The 27304-nt window shown below is 42.3% G+C and overlaps 1 protein-coding gene across 4 annotated transcripts in view; it reads left to right on the plus strand.

Annotated features, from left to right (window-relative positions):
* The window catches only part of TDRD7 (tudor domain containing 7), a 719490-nt gene extending 704295 nt beyond the window's left edge, over positions 1–15195 (plus strand). For all 4 annotated transcript variants that reach the window (XM_033917728.1, XM_033917758.1, XM_033917748.1 and 1 more), the window contains one exon: positions 14720–15195. In XM_033917728.1, coding sequence (XP_033773619.1) covers positions 14720–14937 — 218 coding nt within the window. In that variant the 3' untranslated portion in view covers positions 14938–15195. The remainder of the gene's footprint in view (positions 1–14719) is intronic.
* The last annotated feature ends 12109 nt before the right edge of the window (positions 15196–27304 follow it).

Below are 27304 nucleotides of genomic sequence, written 5' to 3' on the forward strand. Positions count from 1 at the left end.
CAGCATGATCTGACAAAAGGATCTAGTCTTTGCTGGCTTTTGTAACCTGTTGAATTTAGATGGCCAGAAACAAAAAATAATCAATTTTTGAAAATGATTTATGAACTTAGGAGCAAAATGAAAATTCTTGAGCATTAAAATGAAAAATCCGCCATATATCCTTTAATCCACATGTATGTTCAAGAATATCCAGGCCTAATGATTTTAATTGTCTACTCGGTTGTTTATCAGTTATTGGATCCATGACAGCATTGAAATTTTCAGCTACTATTAAATTAGTCTTAGCTGTGAAAAAATAATGTACTGGAGTTTTCCAGAAAGGCACAGATAGTGGAGCAAGCCTGGATCTTATTCAAGGACACGGTAAACAAAGCGCATAACCAGTATATACCCAGATTTAGAAAAGGGTGCAGAAAGAATCGAGCAAAAGACCCAGCATGGTTAACCAATGAAGTTAAGAAGGTGATAGGAGACAAGAAAAAATATTTCAGAATGTGGAAAAAGGATAAAACCGAGGAAAATTGGAAAGAGCACAGGAAGCATCAAAAAGAATGTCACCACGTGGTCAGAATAGCAAAGAAAGAGTATGAAGAGAGACTTGCCAAGGAGGCACAGAATTTTAAACCATTCTTTCGATATGTGAAAGGAAAACAACCGGCGAGGGAGGAGGTGGGACCCCTGGATAAGGGAGACAGGAAGGGAGTGGTAATGGAAGAAAAGGAGGTGGCGGACAGATTAAATACGTTCTTCTTGTTGGTCTTCACAAAAGAGGACACATCCAACATGCCAGAACCAGAAAAATTCTTCAAGGGGGATCAAGAGGAAAAATTATCGTGCATGGAGGTAAGCCTCGAAGACGTACTCAAATAGATAGATAGACTAAAAACTGACAAATCTCCGGGCCCAGACAGAATCCACCTGAGAATACTAAAGGAGCTTAGAGACAAAATAGCTGAGTTACTACAGCAGATTTGCAACCTATCCTTGAAAACAGGGGTAATCCCGGAAGACTGGAGGATAGCGAATGTTACACCTATCTTCAAGAAAGAATCCAGAGGCGACCCAGGGAATTATAGACCAGTCAGCTTAACCTCAGTTCCGGGGAAGATGGCTGAATCATTAATCAAGGACAGTATCAATGAGCATATAGAAAGAAATAAGCTGATGAGAGCAAGCCAGCATGGTTTCTAAAATGGAAGATCAAGCCAAACGAACCTACTGCACTTCTTTGAGGGGATAAGCAAACTATTGGACAAAGGTGACCCCATAGACATAGTATACCTGGACTTCCAAAAAGTCTTCGACAAGGTACCTCACCAGCGCCTACTAAGGAAACTGTGGAACCACGGGGTAGAAGGGGACATACACAGATAGATCAGAAACTGGCTGGTGGACAGGAAACAGAGGGTAGGAGTAAAGGGACACTATTCTGACTGGAAACGGGGACGAAGTGCGAAGTTATAAAATTTGCGGATGACACAAAACTCTTCGGTACAGTTAGATCTGTTGAGGAATGTAAAGAACTTCAAAGGGACCTGAACAAACTGAGTGAATGGGCAAATAAATGGCAAATGAGCTTCAATGTAGAGAAATGTAAAGTCATGCACATAGGAAAAGGAAACCCGATGTACAACTACACGATGGGGGAGATGGGGGAAGGCAACCTAGAAAAGGACTTGAGGGTTTTGATGGATAAAACAATGAAACCAGCGGCACAATGCGCAGCGGCCTCAAAAAAGGCGAACAGAATGTTGGGCATTATCAAAAAAGGTATCACTACCAGAACCAAGGAGGTTATCCTCCTGCTGTATAGGGCAATGGTGCGACCACATCTGGAGTACTGCATTCAATACTGGTCACCGTACCTTAAGAAGGATATGGTGATACTCAAGAGGGTCCAGAGAAGAGCAACAAAAATGATAAAGGGCATGGAGAACCTTCCATATGCTGAGAGGCTGGAGAAGCTGGGGCTCTTTTCACTGGAAAAGTGGAGACTTAGAGGGGATATGATAGAAACTTACAAGATTATGAAGGGTATAGAGAAGGTAGATAGGGACAGATTCTTCAGACTGGTGGGGGCAACAAAAATTAGAGGGCACTCAAAAAATTGAAGGGAGACAGATTCAGAACAAATGCTAGGAAGTTCTTCTTCACTCAGAGGGTGGTGGACACCTGGAATTCGCTTCCAGAAGAGGTGGTAGAGCAGAGTACGATTTTGGGTTTCAAAATGGGATTGGATAAGTTCCTGAAGGAAAAGGGGATTGAAGGGTACAATTAGATGGTTACTATACAGTACAAAATGCTTGAGAGCATTAGATCACTTACAGGTCATTGACCTGGAGTGCCGCCGCGGGAGCGAACTGCTGGGCATGATGGACCTGTGGTCTGACTCGGCAGAGGCGATGCTTATGTTCTATGATTAGTGTTGGGTGTGTAAATATTAAGAAGCATCAAGGTATCTTTTCCTGAAGTCATAGTAACATGGAGCCATCTATCCATGGGATCAGCCCAAAAGTTATCAAATGTAGCAGAGATCTTCCTATTAATCAGGATTGCCACACTTGCCTTTTTCCCTGTTGCTAGTGCAAAAAAACCCCAATGTTTTGTCCACCCCCCCCCCCCCTTCTAATTTGGCAGCCTGGAATGTTGATAGATGTGTCTCTTGTATGAAATAAATATCTGCCTGTTGCTGTTTCAGAAAATGAAGTACCTTTTTCCTCTTTATGGGGTGATTAAGTCCATTAACGTTTAAGGAATAAAATTTTAAAGGCATTTTATTTGATTAAAAGATATGAAAGAATGAACCACTAAATTCCTTATGACAAAATTCAAAAATAAACTTATCACACACATCCCTGACCCTTCCTCACCCACCCATTTCCCTCCCCTCTCCCACACATTTGAATAATTCATGGTCAGCTTAGATGAATAAAGGCAGACCTATGATCCCCCCACCCCCGACACTAACTTTATCTAATATAAACAAAAAAAAAACTAGTCTCCTAAACAAAACCCTTTTTGATATAATAATTGAATTGCAGACTACTCATATGTACTATCACCAAAGTCTAACATTTCAGCAATTTCATCAGCTTAGATAAGTTACTAAAACCATTGTTGAAAAAAATAAAAATTTATTCCTTATCATCTCTTCCCATCATATAATAACATTGTAACATTATAGCACATATACATGACTAATACTGTACATATTAAAAATATGTAATAAAATATGTAAATATTTCATATATCTAGTCTATGAATAATGTAATGAATAACTAAATCATTATAAAAGATGTTTTATATAGAAAAAATGAATAAATAAAAGGAATAAAAAAATAATATATGAAGAATAAGTATATTTCATAAAATCAAGTATAAACCACAGCAAACCTAAATCCAATTTCATTCGTATCTTTAAAATCAATATCACATTCCCAAACTAACACCCATTAAAGAAGTAAGATGAACAGCAACTGTCCTTCCATGTCTGGAGGAGCTAACCTTGACAACCAATACCTTCCTTAGACAGTCCACAAAAGAGAGCCAAAATGCTACTGCATCCCAGCAGAGCACTGTGATCTTCCAGCTTTTATAGACTGAAGTGAGGTAAACACATTCAGGCTTTCTACACCACCACTGACCTATCCCTCAGACCATCCTCCGCAAACCCTAGGCTATATAGCCACAGGTTTACAATTGTTAAAGTCCAAAAACTCCCCCATTTATTTGGTGAAACCCCATAGAACTTAAATTCTCCTTACAAACATCCTACATTCAGTGGTGTACTCTGGTTTCAGATGAGACATCGTCACTGTCAGAGCTGCTAATGGATAGGATGAAAAAGATGAAAGAAAGTATACTTTTCACTGTCCAATTTAATTGGCCATTGCTATGACCCTCAGCTGCTCCTTGTCTGATTGAGGTCAACACAGCACTGCTGGAACATACCATTTTACGTTTCATCCTTTTCTTTATGTTGCAATATCAGATGCCATATGTACAGCTCAGTGACAACCTCAATAAAATATTCCAAGCATATAATACCTTGCAGTACATTCTCTATCACAGTAATTGTTTCCATTTCCTCCTTAGTCTCCTGTAGCTCTTTATTTTTGGCCTGAATGGTCTGTGTAACACTAACCGCTCTTACCTCTCTCTAAATTATATCATTCATAATAACACCAGAAAAGGAGAACTCCTCCACACAACTCTCTCCTCAGATCATTTGTTCATCCTGTTTGGTAATAAAGTCCTGCAACTCTTTTGAGTTTTCATAATTCATTGTCTTGTTAATTGTCACTCTCGTACTTGCTGGATAAAAAAGTCCAAATTTCACTCCCATGTGTCTGAGCTGGGGACGCAAAAGCAGAAATTCTTTTCTCACAGAGGCAGTATGCTTTGCAAAGTCAGGAAGAATTGAAATTTTACTTTCCTGCCAGTTAAGGGATTTTATTTGCTTCGCTGTATTCAAGACCTGAAGCGTTTGCTGGTACCTTAAAAGTTATATAATCACTGGTCTTGGACCCCTCTGGTTGTTTGATCTGTGTGTTGGAATATAATACGCCCTTTCAATCTCCAGTGGAAAGAAGAATTTAATTGATAATACTTTAGGTAAGAAATCTTCTATGAATTGAGTTATATTAGTACCTTCCACTCCCTCTGGGAGACCTAACAGTCGGATGTTTCTCCTGCTGTAATTATTTGTATCTATTCAACCCAGTCCTCGGGGACCACCTGGCCAGTCAGGTTTTCAGGATATCCACAATGAATAGGGATGACAGAGATTTTGAAAACCCGACTGGCCAGGTGGTCCCTGGGGACTGGGTTGAATACCACTGCTCTTGTTTCTTTTCAAGGGGAGAAATTATTTTCCTGTCAGCTGTTACTTTAACCAATTCATCTTCCATACCTGAAACTCTTTGTTCAAGCTGGCCCATTCTAGTGGAGCATATAAATAATTTCTGTGACAAGTTGAAAACCTCTGTCTGAATTGAAGTGAGTTTATCTGTATTATCCTATATCAAATGTAGTATCTTTTTTAACTCCATCATGACAGGAATGCTGTTTTCTCCCTGTTCCACGGTAATGGCATCTTAGAAGGAGTTGAAGTATCCTGTTTGGGCCTCTTTGCTCCTCCAGCCGCAAACGCAGTCTCCAATTTTGTCTGTTTGCTTGATGCCTTAGTAGTATTCCAATTGATAAGAAAAAAACACCTCAGGGAAAATTCTTAAGTATAGAAGCTTTCAATAGTGCAGGGAAGGAGAGCAACAAATCACACATCCATTCCTATCGTCAGCCAAGCTCTGCCCCCCCCCCCCTGTTGTCTGGTGATTTCATGAGTCTCTGGTTGCATTTTCCTCTTTTGACTGCATCCAATATTTCTTTCCTTCTTTCAGCCTCCTGTATGCTTCCTCTCCTCCAGACCTCATTCCCTTCCCCAACTTTCTCTTCCTCTCTCCTTGCCCCTCCCCTTTCTTTCTACCTGCCCCCTACTTTCTTTCTTTCTTTCTCTCTCCATGCCCCCTTGCTTTCTTTCTGTCTCCCTGCCCCCCTTTCTTTCTGTTTCCCTTCTTTCTCTCTGTCTCCCTGTCCCCCCTTTCTTTCTTTGTTTCTCTTCTTTCTTTCTGTCTTCCTGCTCCCCCCCTTTCTTTCTGTCTGTTTTTCTCTCTCCATGCCCCCTTTCTTTCTTTCTGTCTCCCTGTACCTTCTTTCTTTCTGTCTCCCTGTCCCTTCTTTCTTTCTGTCTCCCTGTCCCCTCTTTCTTTCTGTCTCCCTGTCCCCTCTTTCTTTCTGTCTCCTTGCCTGTCCCCTTTCTTTCTTTGTCTTTCTGTCTCCCTGCCCTCTCCCAAGCCACCTCTGCTGCCATCAGGGAACAGGCCGACCAGCCTTCCCCCTGACATCAATTCTGACACTGGATATGAAGTTCCGGGCCAGCCAGGCAACAAGTGGCTGGCCCAGAACTTCCTCTCCGACGTCAGAATTAACGTCGGGGTGGGGAAGGCTGGTCAACCGGGCGCTTCTGTTTACGGCGTTAGGAATCAGGTAGAACGCGAAGGCAATGCGAGTCTATCACGGAGCCCGGGATGGGCTCCGCAATCGACTTACATTGCCTTCGCAATTGAAATCAACCTTTTGGGCACTCCTGCTCTGGAGCTTCTGAGCCCCTCCCCTTTCTTTAACCCTTGCTGTGTCTTTCTGCCCACAAAGGACTTTTGGCTGAGTGTTGGTATTAACTCTTTGAAAGGAATTATAAGGAAGTGGAGAGAAACTCCTGCCTTTCTCTACAGTATCCCCCTTTATGTAGCCTGCCAGCCTTAGAGTGCAAGTTTCTCTCCTTGGGCACAGGCGTGCTTTCTTTTCTGGTTTGATTTAAACCAGTGACAGGGACTTCCCTGTCACAGAACATAAGGAAAGAGGGGGAGGAATACAATGTATTAAAAGAAAAGAATACAAAGGGAGAACATAAAAGGGAGATTAAATATATTTCAAATCTAATCCAAAAAGGTTCAAGGTGATTTACATTCAAAGAGACCATAAAATCTATGGGAAAATACAAACCAATTAAAATAGCATCATAACATGAATATTACAAGTCATATGAAAAATTTTCAAATTTTTACGAAACCTAAATTATGAAAGTAATTGATATCGTCCTAATGTAAACTGGTAGATTATTCCAAATTGTAATAGCAGCATAAGCAAAAGAGGAGTTGAGCTGTCATTTATACCATACTCCGCTAATCTGTGTAAAATATAGTCATGAAGTACCACATAATCTGCTGAAAGAATAATGCAAATGAGAAAAAAGCAAAATCAGATTATCTGAAGAGTCAGTCTATAATATACGATGAATTTTTTCAAGCTGATTTAATCTTAATTTGCCTGTTAACTGATAACCAATGAAGATTGTCCAGTCTTTGTCTAAGTTTGGCTCAACATAGTCGTCACGCTCTAATTTAGTAAAAAAAAAAATGTTTAAAATGGAGAAAGAAGTCTCTTTTTCTCATATGTTGTATGCATCTTTAAATACGAAAGTTTTGAGGTTTGATATAAATCTTATCTATGGAGGATTCTTGACGGAGATAGGAAGGTATGACATTCCATAAAGTAGGAATTGTTACAGAGAAAATAGATTTACAAATAGTGTTCTTGAAAGATTATATGGAAGAAGTAATCTGTCTATAAAAGCTGGAGAATGTTCTTGTCTGGATTTAAAAGTAAGAAACAAAATTTTAAATGTCAGTCTGTGAGTAATTTTTTTTGCCTTAGATAGAAGTTGCACAGAAGTATTTTGTATTATTTATAATCTTCTAATCTCTTTTTGACAAATATCCTGGTACAAAGAATTACAATAATCAAGATGTGTAATAACAAGAGAATAAATTAAGATGTTAAGTGATGCATGTTCTAAAGGAGCAGAAATTGAAAATATCATTTGTAATAACATTTTGAACTGCAGACCTTATTTGTTGATGAAGTTAATTTATTGTCTAGGTTTACGCCTACCGTGTTTCCCCAATGATAAGGCAGGGCCATCAAATAAGACAGCCCCCCCTTTGTAGAAAAAATTGTAAAATAAGGCACCCCCCCCCCCCCCGCAAATAAGCCACCCACCGATACCTGTGCTTACCCGAATCGGGTGGTACGGTGGGTGACTCCGTGTGGTCCCTCCGTCTACCGCGGGGGTCGGCAACCCGCAGCTCCAGAGCCGCATGTGGCTCTTTTCCACCTTTGCCGTGGCTCCGGTAGTGTGTCATGCAGGAATGTTTCCAAGTTTCCAAGTTTATTGGTTTTTAATATCCCGACCATCAAACAATTGTCTGGCCGGTTAACAATCAGCTTAAAAAAAAAAAGAATTAATAGTAATAGGATGTGAATGGAAATATCTTAAATTAAACATAAATGACAAAGACTTGACATACTTGAATGTGAGGAAATTGTGGGGGAAGGGAAAAAAGTTACATTGTATAGAAGAAATGGAGAGAGTGGGGAGGGGATGAACATTAGGAGGGGGGAACGTTAATGTAATGAATAATGGATACTTGTCTAATGAATGAAAAAGAGCATTTTTTTTTTTTTTTAGGTTTGGTTAAATGCATCCTGAAATAAGAATGTCTTTAGATTTATTTTAAATTTAGCAAGTTGTTGTTCATCACGGAGATGTTGTGGCAGTGAGTTCCACAATGTTGGGGCGGTAACAGCGAAATTGGTTTTACGAGTATAATAAGAGTCTTTTAGGGACGGTATAAAAAGGAGCTTTTGGTCTGAAGATCTCAATGTGCGCGGGGAACTTTGAGGTATAAGAAGCTTATCAAGAAAAGTTGGTTGATGTAGAAGTTTAATTTTGAAGGTGAGAAGAATGATTTTGTAAGTAATACGGTAGGAGATGGGAAGCCAATGAGCTTCCTTTAAAAGAGGGGTGACGTGGTCATATTTGCTTTTTTTATAGATAAGTTTTATAGCGGTATTTTGTATTAGCTGGAGGCGTCGTAGTTCTTTTTGTGGGAGGCCGTTAAGAAGGGAATTGCAGTAATCTAGGTGAGAGATTACCAGAGAGTGGGTCAAGATAGTGATAGAGTCAGTGTTCAGAATGGATGTTAAAGATCTGATAATGCGGAGTTTAAAAAAACATACTTTTACTACAGAGCTGATATGCTCATGGAAGGTGAGATTGCTATCGATGATGACGCCGAGTAATTTAATTTTTGTTTCCATTTGTAATGGAGTGGATTTGATAGAAATAGTTCCGAGTAATGATTCTGATTTTTTAATGGGAAGTAGAAGTACACGTGCCGCCGGACCAATCAGCAAGCAAGGCTTTCATCTGTGTAGTGCTGAGCTCACTGCTCAGCATGGCTATTTCCCGCCGCGACGCCGGACTTGTAAGTTGCATGCCTGAAAAAGAAATCATCCTGGCCGGGGTCGGTGTCATGCTCCGGAGATCTACAGCCTTCCTATCTCCCTCTCCCTTCTACCTGCTTCCGGCCACATCCCCTGCTCCGCGGCTCTCTTCGGCAACTCAGCAGCAGCGATCGACACAAGCTTCTGACGTCGGGGCCTACCCTCTGCGAGTCCCGCTTGTTTCAACTTCCTTTTTCCACAAAGGCGGGACTCGTAGAGGGAAGGCCTCGATGTCGGCAGCTTGTCTTGATCACCGCTGCTGACGAATTGCTGAAGAGAGCCGCGGAGCAGGGGGATGTTGCCAGGTGCAGGTAGAAGGGAGAGGGCCAGATGCAGGACTCGTGGGTGAGGGAGGAGAAGAGAGAGGGGAGGGAAACAAAAGGAAATATTTCATACTGGGCTGGGCCGGAGTGGAGGGAGGGTGGAAAGACATTGAAAGGGTAAATAAGGCATCCCCCCGAAAATAAGCCCTAGAGCATATTTTGGCCTTCCAAAAAAAATAAGACAGTGTCTTACCATCGGGGAAACACGGTAGTAGTTGGATGATGATATCCATTTGAATTGGTGTTGATCGTATACAGATAGGGGAGCTATTAGATCATCTTTATCATTACAAGGGAATGGAAGTGGTTTAGTTTTGGTTAATTTCTTGAATTTTGAATGGACTTTGAGAGTTTAAAGGATGCAAAAGTTGTATATCAACTGCATAAGCAAAGACTGTAAAACTTTTAGATTGTGCTAAGGTTAGTAATGGTGTGAGAAAGAGAATGAATAAAATCGGGGATAGAATAGAGCCTTGTGGTACTCCAAAATCTTGGATCTAATCTTCTGATGTCGATTTACATACCAACATTTGGTAGAATCGATCTGAAAAGTAAGAAATAAAACAGTCTAAGACTATTCCTGAGATCCCTATAGTTTTTAGCCTATGATATGATATGATATGATATGATGTTATATGATAAGGATTGAAGATATGGCTCTTATACCAAAATAAATTGTCGTTCACATCGAGCTGTCAAGCAAGCCTCTTGAACCTCAAAAAGTAGCAAGCAGTGTAGTTGATTTACCAATGCCAAAATCCAGGCAGAGAGTACTGCGACCAATACTGCATTATACATTTATGACCCGCCATGCAAGCCTTTAAAAAAATTAACGTTTCCCCACCTAAAAACCTTTCAGCAGGCCACTTTACCAAACAATACCCCTACTGGGGAATTTAATATAGCAGCTTCCCACAGTCTACCCAGATAATTTAAAACATGGTTCCATAAAGCTTTAATATGTTGACATTGCTATTGGGCATGTAAAAATGAATTAGATGCTTTGCCACACTTTCCACCGAGCAGCGTGTCTACCAAACCAGATTAGAAAGCCTGCACCTGTGAAAAATATGCTTTAGTAATGATTCTATAAGTGCATTCTCTGCACAGAGAACCTGTTATTTTTGTTTGAGATAACATAATATAACTTGACTGATATCAGTGGTCTGCAAACGCTCCATTAAGATCTAACTGACAAGATATCCCACAGCAACTTATGAAGATGAGAGACAGATAAAGGTAATCCCTCATCCTCTTCAAACAGATTCTGTAGGCATCTAGCAACCCCTATAGACAGGTCCTTGGTACATAGAATAGCTTTATAGTGTGTCAACTATATGTAGCCAAATATATCCCTGGTCCTACAGCTAGAGAATTAGTGAGGGCTTGTAAAGACTTAAGGAGGGGAGCTGTTACAATCCAGTGGATATTCTGGAGGAGGCTGTTTGGTGGATCCTGTCTCCTGCAGCAGCGGCTCTTCACCAGCATTTGACTCGCCGACAGGCATTTCCAGAGACGGACCCCCTGACGTCATCGGGTTCGTCTCCAACTGCTTGAAAAGCTGCCGCTGCCACGGTTCATATTCAGGAGCTGTTAACAACCCGGTGGATATTCTGGAGGAGGCTGTTTGGTGGATCCTGTCTCCTGCAGCAGCGGCTCTTCACCAGCGTTTGACTCGCCGACAGGCATTTCCAGAGACGGACCCCCTGACGTCATTGGGTCCGTCTCCAACTGCTTGAAAAGCTGCCGCAGCCGCAGGGCGTGGCTGAAGGGGCGTGCCCTAAGGGGCACGCAAGGCCCCTTGGGAGCCCCTTGGAGCCACGAGGAGCCTGAGAGCAGGATCTTCTTGGTAATATAATTTACTTTAATATTTGTATGTTTGTTTGGATATGGGGAAAAGAAAAATCAAACCAAAGAGTTCAACACCAGTGGTATCTGGTCCCATGGACAGACATTTAACATTATTATCTGAAAATCCACCTGTTGCATCATCAAATATAAATTCATCCTTGTCAGGAGCATCAATAAGTCCCCTCGAACGGACCCCTCCCTTCATCCAGTATCAAGTGATAGTAGGAATATTAACCCTACTACATCCGATGCACATGGGGTTTCCTCTACTCATATAGGTAAATTAGTTTACACTGAAATACCTAAACCATTGATTCTTTCAGGAGGAGTGGAGGAAAGTCCACGTACAGAGGAAACACAGGATATTACCCTAAGGGATTTATGGTTAGGAATATCGAGAGTTGAAGGGTGTCTCAGGACAATGATGAAACAAATGGGGGATTTTTCTCAGTCTGTTTCTTCAAAGTTAGAAAATGTAGACTCTAACTTAGGTTGCTTGGACAAACGATTAAATATTGTAGAAACTCAATGTAATAATTTACAAGCTGTCTCGGTATCTGCTGTTAAAGATTCTACAGTGATACATTCTAAAATTGAATCTATGGAGAATATGAATAGAGCAAAAAATCTCCGCTTAGTCAATTTTCCAGTAACTCATTTATTGTCACCTGAAATTTTGTTAAGGAAGTTTTTTAAAGAAGTACCGGGAATGGCTAATGCGGAGAAATTTCCAATAAATAATTACTATTATATTCCTCCAAAAAAAATAGAATCTGCCCAGGAGGTGGACCATCTGGCCACACCAGAGGTAAATTTGACTGAATTTTTGGAAGAAACACAGGATGTGATCCAGAGTCGGTCCACCCTGGTGATAACATGCATGAGTGAGATGGATAAGACATTAATTATGAAACTTTATTTTAAAAACAGATTAATGAAATTTTGTGGGGATCTTGTTAGGATTTTTCCGGATGTCTCCAGAACCACTCAATTGAGAAGGAAAGAATTTCTGAAATTGAAAGATAGAGTTTTGGCTCTGGAGGCATCTTTTTACCTGAAATTTCCTTGTAAATGTTTAATTAAGTTACAAGATATTGAATATGCTTTTTGGGATCCTATTCAACTACAACAATTTCTAGTTGCGAGAGAATAGAAATGATTTTGTTTCACCTAGCTGAGAATAAGAGGAGTAATTAATTTAATATCCCATAGTAAGGAATGATTCAAGGTAGGTTAGTACAAACCGAGAATTATTGTCCTTTAGTTTTCTTAAATTTATTTGATTAGAAATAGTAACATGTTCTCCCCATTGATGTGGGCTTAAAAGGAATTATGTATGTATGATTTGATTATGTATTGCTTTGTGTGATTTTTTTTCCTTTGGAAATATTGGATATTGTAAAGTATTCAAAAGCAAAATTAAAATAAAATTTAAAAAAAAGACTTAAGGAAACTTGCTTTGTCCAGAATCTGAGCTATGGTAATGATATCCTGAGGCCCCCCCCCCCAACTGCGAGAAACCACAGAGGTTATACCTGGTAAAAAATCTGGATTTCCCTGTAACGGTAATAAGTCTGTAGCCTGGGAATTAATACTATCAACAAATAGCACCATGCCACTCTCAACGTGTGTAATAAAGAATTACGATGAGCCACTATGGGTAGGTTTTGCTGAGTTGCATGTAGTAAGTATGTTAATTTCAGGGGAGGAAAGAGTGTTTTTTCAAATTGTAGAGTGGTATAGATATTGTCACCAAAGACCCAATCTCTCATATGTCTGAGAAGACAAGCCCAATTATAAAGGCGAATATCAAGGATACCCATAATGCCTCTATTCCTGTGTCCAAGTAAACTATCAAATTAAGGTTTACATTTTTTGCTCGCCCAACAATATTTGGTTAGCAATTTCTATAAACAGTTCAGTCTCAAGAATTTAGCCATAGGGGAATCAGTTGGAGTGTATCTAACCATTTGGGAAATATGCTGAATAAGGAAATATGACACCCCAATGATAACGGTAAGGAATGCAATTTAGCCAATTGCTGTTTAGTATAATGTAAAAGTGAGGGTATATTTACTTGATATAGATTGATAGTTCAATGACAAGTTAATACCCAAGTATTTATAATGACCATCCATACAATGCAAAGGAAAACTAGGGCCCCACTGTTATAATTCACTAGGACCCCTGATTTACCCCTGTATTAAGCTTAAAGCAAGAGAAGTTTCCATATTCAGTAAAACTCTCCAGCAGGGTAGGTAAGGACAATCTGGGATTGTATGATATGAACAAGGAGCTCATCTGCAAAGGCTATAATTTTAAAGATTTGGCCCTCCCAATCGTGACTCTTAACAATTTCTGGATTAGCAAGAATTTCCCTGATAAGGGGGTCCAAAGTAAGAACAAAAAGTAAAGGTGATAATGGACATTCTTGTCTTGATATTTTGTTTCATGAGTAAATCAAGGAAAATTTTTGTTGTTTACCTGCAATTACATCACTTTCTTTTCCAGAGATAAATTAAAAAAAAAGATTTAACATCGATATGTGAACATTTCTTAAGAAACAACTGAATATTTCATAGTGTCCTAATTTTTTCACATGACTATATGTTGAAGTAGTCTTAAAATTATCTACATGTTATACTGTATAATAACTCTGAACAGTTTTGTGTCATTTGCAAATTTGGTCAGCTCACTTATTGTTCCCATTTCCAAATCATTTATAAATGTAAAAAAAACCTCCCCAAGAAACCCACTGGTCCCAGTACAGATCCTTCACTATTCACCTTTCTCCACTGAGAGAATTGGCCATTTAATCCTATTCTCTGTTTCCTAATTTTTAATCAGTTTCCAATCCAACACAGAATGTTGCCTCCTATCTCAGAGCTTTTTAATTTTCTGAGGGTCTCTTATGAGAGACTTTGTTAAAAGCTTTCTGAAAATCTAGATATGCTACATCAACTGACTTACCTTTATCTACACGTTGATGTCTCCAAAAAAAATGTATCAAATTGTTGAAGCAAGTCTTTCCTTGGCTAAATCCATACTGACTCTGTCCCATCTATTATTCCTTATATGTCGCCTTGAACCTATTTAGGCATAGCATAACTCAGAAACACTAGATTAGATTAAACCATGTTTGCTAAGATTGTATATTCCCTTAATTAGTGGTCGTAACTATTGATAGTTTGTTTTTAAGTATCATGCTAATAAGGCTGTTATTAGGTTTAAATTTGCTGTTTCTAAGTTTACCTCATTCATTCTATTTATATTGATATATGGCCATTTTACTATTGTCATACTGTGAACAAAAATGTAAAGTTTGTTAAAATATACCTGCTGTACACAGCCTTTTGGTGAATTTCTTTATAAAAGTGGTTAATAAATCCCAGTAAATAAAAAAAAGAGTGATTCCAACAATATGGCTGCTAGAAGAAGGCATCTACAACTAGTTCTGGTGAAATTAGTAAAATTAATTTGGAGACAGCTTTTAATTGGAAGAAATTTGTAAGTCAAAAAGTCTGAGTAGCTAGTATTCTTACCAGTTTGGTTATCATATTTTGAACACAAAATTCTTTGCATATATGCCTTAGGACATTTGTCGAGTAGCCTTTCAGTTTGTTGTATTATGTATGTTACAGGTGTAAACTGTGAACACTGGTCTGAAGAAGCATCAATATTTTTTCGGTATCATGTGGAAAAGAAACCTTTGGTCGCCCTTATACAAGCAGTCTGTGAATGCCCTAATCCTTGGGATCGAAAAATAATTGCATATATTGTAGACACATCACTACCCGACACTGATGTATGGATTCATGATCGTATGTCAGAATATCTTGCAGAGATGTCAGTGCCTTAACAATAATCAATATCTCTGAGGAGAAAACATTCAGAATGTTTAACAGAAGCAATAACAGAGTATGTAACATTTTTTAAGAAGTTGAATGATTATATGACTTGACTACATTAGAACAAAAAAAGTGATAAGGTTTGGAAATCTGAAGCTTGTTTTTTGTGAAAGATGAACAAAATGTTTGTTATATTTTCATTTTTAGGGAGTAGTTATACTCCAGATGTTATAAATGCATACATGTAAAATAAAATTTGCAGATATCTACAGAGGCTGAGGAACATTTTGTTCACTGTAAACTGCCCACATATTGTCAGGTTTCTGCCAAAAAGAGGATGTGTACTTTTACGTGGAGTCAGCACATAATGTAGAGTGCATGGGGTTGCATTAACAATAAAACTGTTTTATAGCCTAGTGTTTTGAGGGTAGGGTAGCAGAAATAGAATCCTGCATGGGTTATAGTTCAAGAGGCAAGGAGAGGTTGCAGGGAAGAAAGACTTAGGAGCAATGTTAGGAAATTATTTTTCATGGAGAGAGAGGTAGATGCCTGGAATGCCCTCCTGAGGGAAGTGGTGGAGAGGAAAACGGTGATGGAATTCAAAAAATCCTGGATCCCCATAATATTAGATTGTATTTGTTGAAGCCTAAGGCAGTGCACTAGCAATTTCCCTGCCCTATTTCCTGCCTCAAAATACTGAAGGCGCAATTGTCCCAAATGAATCTCCTCATCTTCTAATTTTCCCAATTCCACCCGAGCATCCCGGATTTGCAAGTGAATACCATCCCCCCTTGCCCCCTTTTATGTAGGGTCACTAACTCGCAGCGTCTCCCTCAAGTGTTGCTCCTTTTGCAATTTAGTCCGTTTCTTATGGGTGGGCAGCGAGATGAGATCCCCCCAAAGTACAGCCTTCAAACTCTCCCAGATTGTTGTTGGGTTGTACTGATTCACATTGTTATGCTCTAAGAAATCTAATATACTCTGTTCAACCTGGCGCACCACCAATGGGTCTTTAAGCAAACTATCATTCAATTTCCAGTATCTATCCCCCACTCTCAGAGTCCCCCACTGCATATCCATCCATATGGGAGCATGGTCTGACCACCCAATATCCTCAATATGCGCAGCTAACAGCCTTCCCCCCCATCCTTTATCTAAATACAACATATCAATCCGAGTATACACCCCATGGACTGGGGAATAATAGGTATAATCCTTCCCCTGCCAGTTCTGTAATCTCCACCCGTCTACAATATTAAGAACATCCACAAAATGCCTTAGCCGCTGCCTATCCACCTTCAATCGGTGTCCCCCCCACCTGATCCCATGGAATCCCAGTGAGGATCTGCAACTAAATTCAAATCCCCCCCCCCCCCCACCAACACAGACCCTTTCTTCACCTGCTGTACGTTGGCCAAAACCTCATCCAAATACGGGTCCTGCCTAGAATTAGGGGCATACAAATTAACCAAGGTAACCACCTCTCCATTAATCTGACCCACCTAAGTTATCCACTGGGCATGTAAGCACATAAGCATTGCCTCTGCCGAGTCAGACCATAGGTCCATCATGCCCAGCAGTCCGCTCCCGCGGCGGCCCCCCAGGTCAATGACCTGTAGTGATCTATTACTCAAAAGCATTTTGTCTTGTATAGTAACCCTCTAATTGTACCCCTGGATTCCCTTACCCTTTAAGAACTCGTCCAATCCCTTTTTGAAACCCAAAACTGTACTCTGCTCAACTACCCCATCTGGAAGCGCATTCCAGGTGTCCACCACCCTCTGGGTGAAGAAGAACTTCCTAGCATTTGTTCTGAACCTATCTCCCTTCAATTTTTTTGAGTGTCCTCTAGTTTTTGTTGCCCCCGCCAGTCTGAAGAATCTGTCTCTCTCTACCTTCACTATACCCTTCATGATCTTATAAGTTTCTATCATATCCCCTCTAAGTCTCCGCTTTTCCAGGGAAAAGAGCCCCAACTTCTCCAGGCTCTCAGTATACGAGAGGTTTTCCATGCCTTTTATCATTTTTGTCGCTCTTCTCTGGACCCTCTCGAGTATCGCCATATCTTTCTTTAGGTATGGCGACCAGTACTGGACGCAGTACTCCAGATGCGGTCGCACCATTGCCCTGTACAGCGGGAGGATAACTTCCTTGGTTCTGGTAGTGATACCTTTTTTGATAATGCCCAACATTCTGTTCGCCTTTTTTGAGGCCGCTGCGCATTGTGCTGCCGGTTTCATTGTTTTATCCACCAAAACCCCCAAGTCCTTTTCTAGGTTGCCTTTTCCCAATGTCATCCCCCCCATCGTGTAGTTGTACATCAGGTTCCCTTTCCCTATGTGCATAACTTTACATTTCTCCACATTAAAACTCATCTGCCATTTATCTGCCCACTCACTCAGTTTGTCCAGGTCCCTTTGGAGTTTTTTACATTCCTCTACAGATCTAACCTTACCGGAGAGTTTTGTTTCATCCGCAAATTTTATAACTTCACACTTTGTCCCTGTTTCCAAGTCATTAATAAATATATTGAATAGCAGCGGTCCCAGCACTGACCCTTGTGGGACGCCACTTGTGACCCCTTTCCAGTCAGAATAGTGTCCCTTTACTCTTACCCTCTGTTTCCTGTTTGCCAGCCAGTTTTTGATCCATCTGTGTATGTCCCCTTCCACCCCGTGGTTCCACAGTTTCCTTAGAAGGCGCTCATGAGGTACCTTGTCAAAGGCTTTCTGGAAGTCTAGGTATACTATATCTATGGGGTCACCTTTGTCCAAATGTCCGCTTATCCCCTCGAAGAAGTGCAGTAGGTTTGTTTGGCAAGATCTTCCAGTACAGAAACCATGCTGGCTTGTTCTCATCAGCTTATTTTTTTCTATGTGCTCACTGATACTGTTCTTGATCAATGATTCGGCCATCTTCCCCGGAACTGAGGTCAAGCTGACCGGTCTATAATTCCCCGGGTCGCCTCTGGTTCCCTTCTTGAAGATAGGTGTAACATTTGCTATCCTCCAGTCTTCCGGTATTACCCCTGTTTTCAGGGATAGGTTACAAATCTGCTGCAGTAACTCCGCTATTTCGTTTCTAAGTTCTCTTAGTATTCTTGGGTGAATTCCGTCCGGGCCCGGCGATTTGTCAGTTTTTAGCCTATCTGTCTGTTTGAATACGTCTTCGAGGCTTACCTCCATGCATGATAATTTTTCCTCTTGGTCCCCCTTGAAGAATTTTTTCGGTTCCGGAACATTGGATGTGTCCTCTTTTGTGAAGACCGACGAGAAGAACGTGTTTAATCTGTCCGCCACTTCCTTTTCCTCCTTTACCACTCCTTTCCTATCCCCCTCATCCAGGGGTCCCTTTGGCATACTTAGTTCCACTTTGAATTGGATCGTGTTGTGGTCACTGTTCCCTAAAGGTCCCGCTACTTCCACTTCTTGGGCAGGTCCTCTCAGCCCATTGAGGATTAAATCCAGAATAGCTGCGCCTCTCGTTGGTTCTTTGACGAGCTGTTCCAAGTAACAGTCCCCTACAGCCTCTAGGAACTCCAATTCCTTTGAACAATTGGAGGAGTTTTACATCTATAGCACCAACACCTACAGCCCTTAGGTTGTAAGTTTTTTCTTCGACTACCTCTCCTGACAGGTCGCAGTTCTCCCCTCTCTTATTCATAAATGATTTATTTATTTTTAAACGATTTATTTACAAAAATTTTCCCTTAGTTAGGAACATAATAAATAGGGCATGAAATTTAAATCGAGTAACTTTACAAAGACTACTAAAGGTTCTTAAAAAGAAAAAAAAAAAAGAGGATACTGGATAGCAGCAAGGTCCACGAGAACAGAGAGGCTTTAAAAAAATAAAAAGAAAGAAAACCTACCAGTAGCATTAAACACCAACAAACACTTTTTTCTCCAAAATGCTGGTTTCCTTCAGGTAGGAGCTAGGACCAGGAGGATGCTTTTCAGCGGCTGACAGAAGAGCCGCGATGGATGGCGGTTCCTGCGCAGGAGCACTTCAGGCCGCACCTTTGAAGACATGTTTTAAGCTGTGCTGTGCACTACTTGCTCCCTCCCCTCAAGGCCCTGTTTCAGTTCCGCAAGGGGAGGGAACCCTACTGCAGCTATCGATGCCATCTAAAAGAGAAACGGCAACATCGGCAGGTCAACAACAAAATAAGCTCCCACTGCTGGAACGTGGTTCACCTAAGACGGCGGCATTTTTCACATGGAGCTCTTCTTCACAAGCAGCAGCGTCTCTCTCACTCTCTTTCTTTCAAATTAAGAGGCGATGCCAAAGAACATGGTGCTGGGAAGTGGTGTACTATTGCAGGCAAGCAGTTATTGCCAAGTCTACAAAGAGCAGCCACCCTCCCACACCCAGTTTTGGTGATAGTGACGGAGTGCTCGGGGAGGGCCAGGTCTCCAGTTTCAGGACTGCTGGCTTCCCCCTAGGACACAGAGGAGCCTAATGGCAAACCAACATCCTGCATTACTGAGGAAGTAGCAGGTGCTAGTGGATACAGATTCTACTCCCTCCCCCAAGGTCCTGCTTTCCTTAGCAACAGCAGCAGATGAATCCATAGACCAATGGGATAGCACACATCTACCAGCAGGAGATAGAGAAACTGATTAATAGCTGGCACGCCTCCTGCATCATCAGCAGGTGATGGTTGCTATTCAACTAGCTCCTGGATTCTAGCTGTGACTGGATAGTTATTTTCTCCTGTTGAGGTTTCTCTTCAGTGAGATGGCAATTTTATTTCTCCTGTTGAGGTTTCTCTTCAGTGAGACAGGGGTGTCCGGCTGAACGGTGCCAGCTTTAGAGGTTACACCTAGGCCCCCTCCCAGGTCCCTGCCTCACCCTTCCTCCAATGATAGAGGGTATGACTGAGTCTCAGTTTTTCTTCTTTCCCTTCACTGTAAAAAAAAAGAGAGATCACAGTGACTATTAAACAATTCTGCCCTCATAGTGCTGAACAACTGGCATTTCTCGCACTATCAACAAAGTTGTGAGTATATGTTTTATTTGAACTTCTTTTCTGGTTTCTGGTTGTGGTGGAGCTGCGGGTTTGGTGTGAGTCTACAGAAGGAATATGTTTTTTATCAAACGCTATATTTTGTAGAGTTGTAGAAATGGTTTAGTGACTGACAAGTAAATTTACATTTGTATGAAGTTTATTCAGTAAAGGGCTTTGGGTGTATGGATAGATCTCTGTTGACGGAACTAGTGCCTTTCCGCGTGTTGTAGACGCGTGCTTGTTTTCATACTCTGGCAGCAGCGCCACAGCAGTAGTGGGATTTCTCCCTGAGGCAGACTCTGTTTGGCAGTTCCCGCAGCTGGCTGGAGGTACACATCTCCGGATGTGTTCTTCATGTAGTGGTTCCTGACTGAGCGCAAGAGATGTGTGCTTATTTTCCTAAATTGAGAACGAAGCAGCATTCATTTATTTCTCTCCAATGTTCATTTTAAGCATTTTATACCATGACAGTGGGAAAAATATTTTAATGGTTGGCTCCGGATAGGTTTTTAATACTTTTTTGATAGAGCCGGCTCATTTCGCCATTAAACAGGCACACGCTTGAGTCTCCGGCACTACCAGGAGCACCGCTGCATTCACGGAGTTCATTTTGCAGCTGACTTAGGTCACTATCCCGTGGCTTCCCTGTTTTCGGGGTTCTACGCGTCAGGAGTGTTTCAACAGCTTTTGCTACTGTTGCAGTGATATACCTTGTGTGTGTGTTTCCCCACTCTCTCTGCTTGAAAAGACTTAACTACTTTAATTGCAACTGTACTGTTATGCCTCACGGTGCTTAAGAACTGGGAACTTCGGCTCGTTTTCACATGAGAATGCTACAGCAGTTGCTTTTGTTCCAGTGGTTCCCGGTATCTCAAGGCTCCAATTGTATCTAGTAGGCTCCTTAAGCATCACTCAATATAATTTGGTGACTCAGCGAGATTAATCTTTTCAAAGGCATGCCTCAGTCTTTGCTGGACTGGCTCAAAGTCACCAAACATCCCAGGCTGTCGGGTTGGGGGGGCTCAGTGCCTTCAATCCTCAGCGCAAGGAGTCAGTACTCGTTCATTCTTCTGGACTGAAGAAGGGTCAGTCTACCATTTCAGGAGTTTCAGACCATTCTTCCAGAATGACGATAAAGGTCTTTTAGGACACTGTTATGTCAGTGGTATTTCTCTACAGCCAGGAAAGTATGTGATGTACTCAGTTGGCGAGTAAAGTAATGGTTCTACTTCAATGGGTGGAATCTTATCTTCCTCTTCTGTCAGCGCATCATTTTACAGGACAGGAAAAGGGTTTAGATAGACTTTCTCACCACAAAATCTGAGCATGGACTGTCTATTGTATGTTAAAATGTACAGCGCTGTGCACGCCTTTCAGCGCTTTAGAAATAATAAATAGTAGTAGTAGTAAAATCTTATACATTCTGGAAATTGGGAACTATTTGTTCAGGCGTTCCAGCTCTTTGTATAAAGGTGAGATCTCCTAGAACTAGATGTCATGGCCTCGTCTCGAAATTTAAAGCTTCCTAGCTTCTTCAGCAGATGCAGGGAGTGGCAGTCATAAGAACATAAGCAATGCCTCTGCTGGGTCAGACCTGAGGTCCATCGTGCCCAGCAGTCCGCTCTCGCGGCGGCCCAACAGGTCCAGGACCTGTGCAGTAATCCTCTATCTATACCCCTCTATCCCCTTTTCCAGTAGGTAATTGTCCAATCCTTTCTTAAACCCCATTACCATACTCTGCCCTAATACGTCCTCTGGAAGCGCATTCCAGGTGTCCACCACACGTTGGGTAAAGAAGTACTTCCTAGCATTCGTTTTGAATCTGTCCCCTTTCAACTTTTCCGAGTGCCCTCTTGTTCTTTTATTTTTTGAAAGTTTGAAGAATCTGTCTCTCTCCACTTTCTCTATGCCCTTCATGATCTTGTAAGTTTCTATCATATCCCCTCTAAGTCTCCTCTTCTCCAGAGAAAAGAGACCCAATTTCTCCAATCTCTCAGCGTATGAAAGGTTTTTCCATACCTTTTATCAGATGTGTCGCTCTCCTCTGGAACCTCTCGATTAACGCCATATCCTTCTTAAGGTACGGCGACCAAAATTGGACGCAGTACTCCAGATGCGGACGCACCATCGCCCGATACAACGGCAGAATAACTTCTTTCGTTCTGGTCGCAATACCCTTCTTGATTATACCAAGCATTCTATTCGCTCTCTTAGCGGCCGCTGCGCACTGTGCCATCGGCTTCATTGTCGTGTCCACCATTACCCCCAAGTCCCTTTCCAGTCAGAGGGGGTAGCAGTGTTGCTTCTTTCTTGCTTCTGGTTTCTCTTTTTAATTGTTTTCCCCTGGCTTATGCTTCCTTTTGGAGGCTTTTCCTTTCTTGGGTAGAGAATGACATGGTGGCAAAATTCATCACCGTTCCCGTCCCCGCGGATAACCGTGGGAAATAATCCCATGTCATTTTCTAGTGTCTATTTCAACCTCAGTCCTTCTACACCAGCATTCTTCAAAGCAAAGCTTGTGGGTCAGTGGTTGTGGCCATTCATACTCTGATTCTTTCCTCTCTCCTTAAAGAATGACTTGAAGATGGTTTCCTGCAGTTATCCGCGGGGACGGGAAAGGTGATGAATTTTGTCACCGTGTCATTCTCTATTGGGTACTTCTCAACATTGGCACCCTTCCAGGGTTCTATATTTTATATAATTTCTTTTTTGGCACAAGCGTATTGCCAAGGGCTTAGCGTCCAATTCCCTTCAGCTTCAAGTGGCAATCTTAGATTATTACAAGGGCTAGGTATCTCGCTCTTCACTTACTTTTCAGTTTCATGTAGTTCAGTTCCTAAAAGGAGTACAGTATATTCTCTTAAGCCCTGTCCGGAGTACAGTCTTAAGGTACTTCTTCGCAGTTTAGAAAAGGCTTTGTTTCAACCTTGTCTTTAGAGACTCTAAAAGGCTGTGACGTTGAACACGGTGTTTCTTGTGGCTTGAGCTCGGCGGTTTTCTGAGTTGCAGGCCTTGTATGGCGGGGATTCTTATTTCTGATTTACAAATTCTGGGGTGTCAGTTCGGACAGTACCACAGTTTTTTTCTAAGGTGGTGTCATCCTTTCTTTTATGCCGCTATCACTTTCCTTCCTTCCTAGGAGGAGGAATGGGGAGGTGAGCTTTTCTTCAATGCGTTTTTTAAAAGTGTGTAGCATTCTCCGCAATCTGTAAGTTTCTAACGACTTTTAGTCATTTAGATCACCTCTTTGTATTCTTCAAGAGACACAACAAACATATGGCAGCATCCAAAGCCTCCATTGCTCGAAGGGTTCAGGAGGACATTCTTTACGCTTACATGAAGGCAAGGAAGCGGTTGGCAGAAGAACTTCATGACCATTCAGCCAGAGCAATGGTGGCTACTTGGACTCAGTCCAGAGGTTTTTTCCCTTGGAGGAGTTTTGTCATGCGGCTACTTGGTCTTCAAACAATACTTTATCTCAGCATTACCAGTTGGATGTGGGGGCGCATACAGAGGACTGCATTTAGTGCTTCGGTTGTTGCGGAGGCGGCATTTGCTTCCCACCCAGATTGAGCATTGCTTTATTACATCCCATTGGTCTCTGGATTCATCTGCTGCTGTTGCTAAGGAAGGAAAAATTATGTTCTTACCTTTTAATTTTCTTTCCTTTAGATGCAGCAGATGAATCCAGAGCCCCACCCTTTCTGGATATTGACTGTCAGTTTTTTGTTTTGCAACTTTCAAAGTCTGTTATTATTGCTAGTTGTATTCCGTAGTAGAGAATGACACGGGGAAAAAATCTGTCCCCGTCACCGCTCCGTCACCGGCCCACCATCCTCTGCACCGCCCCGTCACCGCCGTTCCCTTCACCGCCCCGTCACCGTCACCGCCATCCCTTTCACCGCCCCGTCACCGCCACTGCCATCCCATTCACCATCCCGTCACCGTCCCCGCTGCATCCATATAAGCCTTAGTACTGTAATATTTAGCTTATTCCTTTCTTATAAATCAAAGTTCCTGCTGCTGAACTAGAGAAAGAGATGTTCAGCTGGCAGGGCTTTGTTTATAAATTTTTATCAACACAACTAATATACTATTTTATCCTAAAGCAAAAAATAAATAAATATAATTTTTTTTTCTACCTTTGTTGTCTGGTTTCTGCTTTCCACATCTTCTCATTGAATTCCTTCCATCCACTGTGTGTCTTCTCTCTGCGTCTTCCATTTGCTGTTACTGTGCCTCTCCCTTAACCCCCCCCCCCCAATTGGTCTAGCACCCATCTTCTTCCCTCCGCTCCCGCATAGTCTGGCATCTGTCTTCTTCCCACTCTGTCTTCCACATTTCCCTTCGGGGTCTGTTCCTCTCCACCCTCCTTCAATGTCTGTCCTATTCCTTTCCACCACCACCCTTCCCTCCCTCCTTTACCATCTGTTCCTTTCTACTACCCTTCAGCTCCTCTCACGTGGCTTATCTATCTACCTTCCTCCCTCTTATTTTCATGGCACGTTGCAATGTAATTTGTGCAAGCCACTGGAGCCTGCGAGCTCGGTCCCTGTCCCATCCCCACAAACCATCTCGCTTCTGTGCTCCTATTTTCTCCATTTCTAATATCTCCCCTATGTATCTGTCATTGCCCCCCCTGTGTCCATATACCATCCCCATGGCATGTCCCCTTTATGTCTCTGTCCCTATGCCCCATGCACATAATTTCCCCCTCTTTCTGTTACCTTCCTGTGTCCAGATTTCCCCTATCTTCCTCTTCCATACCTGTGTGTCTCTTCTTTTCAACCCCATCTAGCTTTTTTCCCTCTTTCTTCCCCCCCCCCCCTGCTTCTAGCATCTGGCTCACCTGCCAGTCCTTCCCTTTCTTTCCTGCTGTGGATTTTTCTTTCCGACTTGGCCCAGAATCCTTTTCCCTTTCACTCCCTCCTTCCAATTTGAGCCGGGAACACTAGCGATCGCACGGTCCCCGCAGCTCACACCCGCCTGCCCAATCGATTCTAGTGTTTAGCCAGCTCTCTCCCTTCTCCTCACCTTAGTTTGTAGATTTTCTTTTTCGGCGACCCGCACGCTATCAGAGAGCCGCGCACGCGCGGCTGCTCAGTGTTCAATCTTCTGCTCTGCTGCAACTTCCTGTTTCCGGTTGCGTCAGAGCAGAAGATTGAACACTGAGCAGCCGCGCGTGCGGGTCGCCGAAAAAGAAAATCTACAAACTAAGGTGAGGAGAAGGGAGAGAGCTGGTAAACACTAGAATCGATTGGGCAGGCGGGTGTGAGCTGCGGGGACCGCGCGATCCTTCATGCCTCACTGCGGGGACAAGACCATTCACCGCCCCGCGGGCGGTGAATGGCCTTGTCCCCGTCGCCGCAGCGACAGCTAGTTTTCTTCCCCGTTTTCGGCGGGTGACCCGCGGCTAAAATGCGGTGGCTGCGGGTAAACCGCCACCGTGTCATTCTCTATTCTGTAGTATTACCTTTTGTTATGGGAAAGAAGTTTTTTACATGCTAAGCATATTGATGGTTACAGATGCTTGGGCAAGGAGCAATACTGAAGATGCAGGAGGCGTGCCAGCCAATAGGACCACCTGTTAATCAGTTTCTCTATCTCCACCTGCTGGTAGATGTGTGCTATCCCATTGGTCTTTGGATTCATCTGCGTCTAAAGGAAAGAAAATTAATAGGAAAGAACATAATTTTTCCTTAGCCTTCCAGGGGAGGTGAATTATCTTCAATGACATCAACTCAGCATAAATGGGAGAGACTCCCATGGGCCTAGTCTTGGCCTTGTGGTTCTCTTTCGTGCCCAGTAAGTAAGACCTATCTGTAGACTCTCTCGAACTGTCAAGACGCCTGCAGGAGCGTTGCCCTGACTCTCCTGCCTGCCCCGAACTCCTTCCTGCCCCAACTCTCCCGCCTGCCCCAAACTCCTGGAGCCCCGAACTCCTGCCAGCCTGATCTCCCACCAGCCCCGATTTCCTGCCTGCCCCGATCTCCTGCAGCCCCTACTCTCCCACCCTTCCCTGCAGTGCAAGCCCGTGGTTTTAATCCGCGGCCTTAGAGCGGGTTAAAACCACGGGCTTGCAAAAAAAGTTAAAAACAATAAAAAAAATTTCTGCTGGGCTTGGAGGTCCAGCGCATGCGCAGACCATCTTCAGATGGCCTGTGCATACATTGGGATCACTATAGAATGATCCAGGCAGGCGGTTGGGAGCATGATTCTGATCGCCCTCATTTGCATGAGGGTGATTTGTAAATCAGCCCCCCGGCACGGATCCGATCCGATCCATGCCCTTAGTGAATCTAGCCCTTAGTCAGCATTGCAGGGGGAGATAAAATAAAATAAATTTCTACTTCAACTTCTACCGCCCTAGCTTCCATGATTTGTGTAATGAAGGGGTTAGGTACCTTAAGTAGCTTAGTTCCAGAAGAGTCTGATCAGCAACAAATCATTGTTTGCTTTCCTCACTAACAAACCTACAATGTTTTTGTCAGGCTCTTAGTGCTTACACATTTTAAACCTGTTTTATTTTAGGCGTCTTCCCTCCTGTAGATTTCTAAGCATAATTAATTTAAATTCAGCACAACAAAATCTCTCCACCTATGGGGAGATCCTTCTCCCTCAAACTTAAGAGGGCTAGTGTCTCTTATGTTGACTTATCGTTTTGTATGCCATTAGTTCCTCCAGTTATTCACAGTCAGTGACATGCTTTAGCATCATCAATATACTTATTCCATTTATTCACCTTTTATTCAGGGTGCCACCCTCTTGAAGCTGCCATTACTGCCGCAGCTCTCTCTAAATTACTATGCTTATTTCCTAGTACTCTTTGACTTCCATATCCTGAATTAGCTATCTGCTTTTTAGTATTGCTTTTTCTGAATAGCATTATCTTACAGTATTCTTACCCAACGCAAGACCCTTATATTGCTGTTGGATGTATAATGAACGGACTTCTCTCTCAATACTCTATATTATGTTTTCTTTAGTACAGCTTATCAAATTCCTCTGGTCCCTGGCATATCTATTATATAGCTTAACATTCCTTCCTCAATCTATTCAGTTACCCAAAGGGGTTGTTTAACTCGTCTATTCTCTCCTAGGCCATAGTTCTTTTCTCAGTGACTCCCAGTAGTGGTTCCACATTTACACCCACAGTGCCACTTTTCATATCTCCAAAGCATTATGGAACTCCTTTTTTCACCTGGATTAAGAACATAAGAACATAAGAAGTTGCCTCCGCTGAGGCAGACCAGAGGTCCATCTCGCCCAGCGGTCCGCTCCCGTGGCGGCCCATCAGGCCCATTGCCTAAGCAATGGTCCCAGACTATCCCTATAACCTACCGCTACTCTTATCTGTACCCCTCAAT

The sequence above is a fragment of the Geotrypetes seraphini genome, chromosome 1 (genome assembly GCF_902459505.1).
Source record: "Geotrypetes seraphini chromosome 1, aGeoSer1.1, whole genome shotgun sequence".
NCBI lineage: Eukaryota > Metazoa > Chordata > Amphibia > Gymnophiona > Dermophiidae > Geotrypetes > Geotrypetes seraphini.